This window comes from Hibiscus syriacus, unplaced genomic scaffold, assembly GCF_006381635.1.
Source record: "Hibiscus syriacus cultivar Baekdansim isolate YM2019G1 unplaced genomic scaffold, ASM638163v2 tig00111096_pilon, whole genome shotgun sequence".
Lineage (NCBI taxonomy): Eukaryota > Viridiplantae > Streptophyta > Magnoliopsida > Malvales > Malvaceae > Hibiscus > Hibiscus syriacus.
Window position 1 is genome coordinate 679,291 of NW_024062981.1, and position 5,968 is coordinate 685,258.

General features: G+C 33.2%; 1 protein-coding gene across 1 annotated transcript; it reads left to right on the top strand.

Moving 5' to 3' along the window:
- The first annotated feature begins 2,427 nt into the window (after window positions 1-2,427).
- On the top strand, window positions 2,428-4,262 carry LOC120152961 (small nuclear ribonucleoprotein SmD1a-like). The gene is made up of 4 exons (XM_039165018.1): window positions 2,428-2,543; window positions 2,682-2,758; window positions 3,520-3,711; window positions 3,804-4,262. The coding sequence occupies exons 1-4, from the start codon at window positions 2,530-2,532 to the stop codon at window positions 3,863-3,865; spliced, it is 345 nt and encodes a 114-aa protein (XP_039020949.1). The 5' UTR covers window positions 2,428-2,529; the 3' UTR covers window positions 3,866-4,262.
- The last annotated feature ends 1,706 nt before the right edge of the window (window positions 4,263-5,968 follow it).

Below are 5,968 nucleotides of genomic sequence, written 5' to 3' on the forward strand. Positions count from 1 at the left end.
TTATTAACACAATTTGGGACCTAACAAAATCTTCACACTAAAGGAATGCAGCATATATAAATCAATGAATAAAGATAGATAATGAAAACCTGAACTCTTCCATAACATCAACAAACCATCATCTCATTCTCTTGATCATCCCCAGTTCTTTTATATTCTTTATACAAGAAGTTTATGGAGTATAAATTGAAACGGACACCAATGGTGTTATATCAAGTCCCCTCTCTTTTAGGTTGAAGATGAGATATTGAAGATAAAGCTCAACAATGGCAGCCAAGCTTGGGATTCATGTACTATCCATCTTCTCCATGTTCTTCGTTGCACTGTCGAATAACATGACCGTAATCCCAGAGCAATTAACCTTCGGACATCCACTTTGCAGGTCTCAGATCGCGCTGGTGAACTTCGCGTGTGACACGGTGCCTATACTCCCTATGCCTCCGCCGGTAGACGGACACGAGCATAGATCGCACTGGCCCCAAGCACCGGAGGAGCCGGCACAGGCGGAGGCATGGGATTCAAGAGACACCTGAACAACGTTACTGTTGTGAATGTCTGAAGCAGATAGATTCTTTTAGTGTGTGTTAGATTCTGATTCATTTGCCTCCTTTCCTTTGGAGGCCTAATCATAAGTACACCATCGTCGTCGACGACAAATGCAGCGTCACCTACTCATGCGAAGGTCGACGGCGGCCGGAACTCATCTTTTTTCAGTAGCTTTTTAGCTACCGGTTCGAATCGTTTGATGCTGAACAAAATATATACGTTGCTATCAAATTATTGTTTTATCATATAATATGGAAATGACATATGGTTGGATATATGCATTTTTCCTGTAAATTTGGAGTTATAAATTTTATTTCAATATCGTACTAAGTTCAAATATTACTCGTAAAATAAATTTAAATCAATTAATTTATAAATCGAAATCGCTAATTAATAAATTTTAAAAGATTAAAACCTAAAACTAAAACAGATAACAAATATAGCTGTATTATCACAAACATAAACACATATTGATATTGCTAATATTTGAAGGTTAATTTTCTCATTAGTATTCGCTGTAAATTAATTAGATCTAACGATTGAAATTAATTAGATCTAATTTTATTTTAGACGGTCGACAAAACGTATTTCGCGGGTTACTTCTTCCTCTAGATTAAAATTAGATTTATAATTTATATTTAAGAGCTATTTTATCCATATGGTAAATGTAATTTATCATTTTTACCTCTATAATTTTTTAATCAATTTAACCCTTCAAGTTGTTTAGGGCATCATCCTAGTTCTTAAAGTCTATTGATCATTTTGACTAACAAAAGTCTTATGTATCTGTAGATTAAGAGATTATGTTAAAATATTTACTAAATATATAGTTAAAAAAATTCTTAAATTTTTATTATTTATTTCAGTGAGATTAAGAGATTAAGTCAAAATTTAGGGATTTTTTTTCTAACCGTTATATTTAGTAAATATTTTAAACATTTTATTATTAATTTTTTTTAATAAATTTCACGTCGTCGTCAAGTCACATCAGTAGTATTGGCTGACACAGAAATTGTTAGTGTCAACAAAAGTTGAAGTTTAACGGTTTTGTTAGTCAAAATAGACTTCAAGGGTTAGAATGTTACCCTTAAATAACTTCGAGAACTAAATTGATGTAAAAAAATCATATAAACAAAAATGATAAATTGGGTCTATTAAATGGAGAAAAAAAAAGTAACCCTTAAACTTAGAATTTATATAAAGAGAATCTGTTTGGACTGTCTAAGGACAATGTACAAGTAAAGGATTAAATCATAAGAAGCTAAATATAGATACTAGATCACAAATTTAAGCATAATAAAGGGACCGCTATAAGAATTGGACCTAAAATTTAAGCCGGTGGAAGAGTTTTGGGCGGATACCTAATAAAAGTTTGGCCCAAGAATGCAGCAACGATTTCAGCTACGGCGTCGTATAAAGGCCTTGTGGGCTTGTGGCACTATTCCAAACCTTGAATTTCCCTCCCACGTCAAAATAATCGAATCTGACATGTTTCAACTTGATTTGACTCTTTAAGATTTTATTTTTGAAAATTTAGGGTTTAAGCGGGGGTAGGTTTTATAATAGTTAGATTAGGATGAGATTAGGTTTAAGTTAAAAATATCGATCCAGCCCAATTATATATAAATTTTAAATATTTTATTTTTATAATATTAAAATATATTATTTAATTATTAAAAATATAATAAATTATTATAAAATATATTATTTTAATTATTTTTAAAATATTAATATATTCATATTGAGTCGGTTCAAAAGGTAGCTTTTAATTTAAAAATTGGAGCGAATTCAGGGAGAGGAAAAAACTAAAAATTATCTGGACTGCACGGGACCGAATATAAGCTGAAGATTTTTGGATCGGGATCGGGCGGCCGAAAAACCGGCCCACTCCTCCCCGTGCCCTACCTGGCATTAAACCCCCCGCTTATTCACACGGTTCCATAGCCTCTCTCGCCTTTGCTTGAAGCCCTAATTTTCCTCAACATGAAGCTCGTTAGGTCAGTTTGTTGATTATCGCGATTTATTATACTTTTTCTTTTGTATTCTCTTTCTTTGTGCGAATTGATGTGGAGATCTTCTTTTCTTTTTTTGATTCTCAATATAATGGAGCTGATTTGAAATAAACGATGGAGCAGGTTTTTGATGAAGTTGAACAATGAAACGGTGTCGATTGAGCTCAAGAATGGAACCGTTGTTCACGGAACCATCACAGGTTCCTTTCGTTACCTTCCCCTTTTCTAACCCTTGCATTAGGGTTTAGCTAAACTCTTAACTCTCCGTTTTAGCCAAGTTGTAGAAGGTGAAGGTTATTTGCTAAATCTTTTCTCAGTTGACTGGAGTTAAGGGTTTTCTGTTTTCTCAGTTTTTTTCCCTTCATTTTTTCTTGAAGTCAGTAATGCTAAGTGTAATTATAATTCCCTTCTCAATTGTGAATTCTGTAGCTTTCCTTTTGGTAAAATTACTAACCTTAAAATCGGGGATAGATTTAGGTGTTTGTGCACGATATCACTTGTTATCACCTTTGAAGATGAACTGGTTTTGGACTTGCTATGCTTGTTACTATGCCTCATTTTTTCTGAGGAAGCTTATATTTGATAAATTATTTGACTTTTGAATCGCTTTGCACGTATGGTATCTTGTTATTAGTTGGTTACTTGTATTAGATGGATTTGTCTCATTTACAGACTTTTGTTTATGTGATGAACCTATATCTACTGCAAATTTTCTTTTCATAGTATATAGGATGACTTTTTGTGACATGTTTATTTTCTTTTAGTTGTTCGATTCTATTCTGGAGCATTTTGAATGGTGGGAGTTCATATGAAACCGGTGATTATGTTTCTAATTTGGACAAAATCTGCTTTTACCAAGTATTGGGTTTTTTAAATGGTTATACCATAGGGAATTCCTTATTGAACATAACATTTTAGCATGCAAATTTTCTGACCGTTCGATTTGATGTGTTTGTTGTAGGTGTGGATGTCAGTATGAATACTCATCTGAAAACAGTGAAACTTACACTGAAGGGGAAAAATCCAGTGAGTTTGGATCACCTTAGTGTGAGGGGTAACAATATCCGCTACTATATTCTGCCTGACAGCTTAAATCTTGAGACCTTGCTGGTTGAAGAGACACCTAGGGTGAAACCCAAGAAACCAACAGCTGGTACTGCCATTTCTCTCTGGCTCCATTTTCCCTCTTCGAAAGTTTCCTACTTGTATAAGCTTTGTTTTTTTTTAATGCATTGTTAAATTCAGGGAAGCCTTTGGGACGGGGTCGGGGTCGCGGGCGTGGAAGGGGACGTGGTCGAGGCCGTTAAACCTGTGCCCTTGCTTCCAAACTCTTGTTCTAGGGGTGATTTTTCAAATATTAAGATATGGCATTTTACTGTTGTGTATGATTATTAGCCTGGGTCTGGATGGCTTAAACGTGAATCCTGAGATTCCCAACATCAGATGCTATGATCTAGTGCTGATAAGTGAGCAGGTAATCTTTCTTTTCCCATTTGTTGCCTTTAGAACGAGAGAAAGTAAAAATAGGATGCAATCATGGACTTGAGTCATGCAGATCATGTTGATGTTGAGCATGTTACTTAAAGACGATTGATGTTGTTACTTGCTAGAGTTATCAAATAGGCTTATGATGATATGAACGCATTATTTTTAATTATGTTTTCTGAGCACTGGTTACATAATTGTTATTTTGGCCCTTGTTCTGAGTTCCAAGTCCAGTAAATTCATTTATTTTCCTAGTGAAGCCTGGACTGTATCGGACTGCTTGATCAAGCAAAGCCAAACCATTAATCAAGTCAGAGCAACTAATGGGAGGGGTAGCAGAGTTTGGATTTTAGGCATTATGATGTCTAACTCAATAATATATGAGGGAGGAGGTAACATGAAAAGGTAAAAGCTATTGAAAAATAAAATTGCTTTCAATAATATATAACATTAGTCATGCTTAGCTAATTTTCTTTTAAGCCGGGAGCTAAATTGAAGGATCAATTCCAAACGTGAAAATTAAGGGTTTGCTTATTGAAGCATATTCGACTTTCATTAAAAACTTAAATGAGTTGATTCGATGATATCTTAATTATAAAGAAAACTACTTGATTCTTCTCTTCAGTTGAATTTTGTTCAGGGACAAGACTTGTGGACTTGTATTTCAAAGGTTTGCGATCGACTCCTTTTATATGGTTGGTTTTGATATTATAAATAGAATAAATTAAATTAATAAAAGTATCTTTATAATAAATATATATAACATCTTATATAAATTAATCTACTAATAAATATAATGTAATAATCAGTAAGTGATTGAATTTTAAAACATAATAAATCTCAAAACCCTTAAAAAGTTTCTCAATAATTAGTTAATGACTTAACCAACTGGGGTTAGTTCAAGTGGTAAGTAGCTTGATATCGCTTAAACAATATCTCAAGTTTGAGTCTGTGTATGTAGAAAATCTTTGTTGGGATATTCACTCACCAAAGTCATGTGTGGGACATGGATCGATCTGGATTAGTTAAGACGAAGCCATAGAACCGGGAGGGCAACAAAAAAAATTAGTTATAGACTTAAATTTTTGGGTAAACTAAATATTTAATTACTCAATTATCACTGTAGTTTTATTTTGATCATCCATTTTTTAAAAAAAATAATAACTAACGTTATGTTTTAATTTTATTTTGGTCACTTGTTGTTAAAAAGTTAATGGTGATGTTGATGTGTCACCAGAAGGTGATGTCACATCATCATAAAAAAATTTCATTGATAGTTCTATTAATTTTTAACGGTAGACAATCAAAATGAAATCAAAACATAGTGTTGGTGATTTTTTTTAAATAGTTGGATAACCAAAACAAAATTAAAATAAGGGTAAATTATGCATTTCATGCATAAACTATTAGTCTTGGTCTATTTTTGTACCTAAACTTTTATTTTTTTTCAAAATCATGTCTAACGTTTAATTTTGTTTCACTTTAGTACCCACTATTAGAAACTGTTAGTTTAGATCTTAAATATGTAATTTACCATTAAAATAATAGTTTTTTCCATTAATCTTATGTAAGTACAAAGCAATATCTATTCATAGATAACTCTCCATCATTTGATATTGAACGCTCACACTCTTAACATGTCCAATGCTCAAATCCGAGATCTCAATGAATAATAACAACCTTTATAACCGAAGTAACTTGTTTCGTATCCTTAAAATATTCAAGTTAAACTACTAAATACGTGGTGTTCCCTAAATTTTTTGTGTTCCGAGCCCGCTCTGAGCTGGACATAGTACCTCTTTCTTTGCAGGCGTTGAACCCAACGTTGATGGGCTAGGACTTGCGTATTGGCGGAAGGCCGAATTGTAACTAAATCCAAAGCCATTTGCTCCGATAGAACTCTTTGGTGTATGTAAGTGTAAAAA

What these genes read in the sequence shown, in the direction of transcription:
- LOC120152961 (XM_039165018.1), top strand. An exon ending in TGTTCACGGAACCATCACAG is followed by an intron (nt 2,759 to 3,519) that starts GTTCCTTTCGTT and finishes TGTTTGTTGTAG; the next exon opens with GTGTGGATGTCAGTATGAAT. An exon ending in ACCCAAGAAACCAACAGCTG is followed by an intron (nt 3,712 to 3,803) that starts GTACTGCCATTT and finishes TGTTAAATTCAG; the next exon opens with GGAAGCCTTTGGGACGGGGT.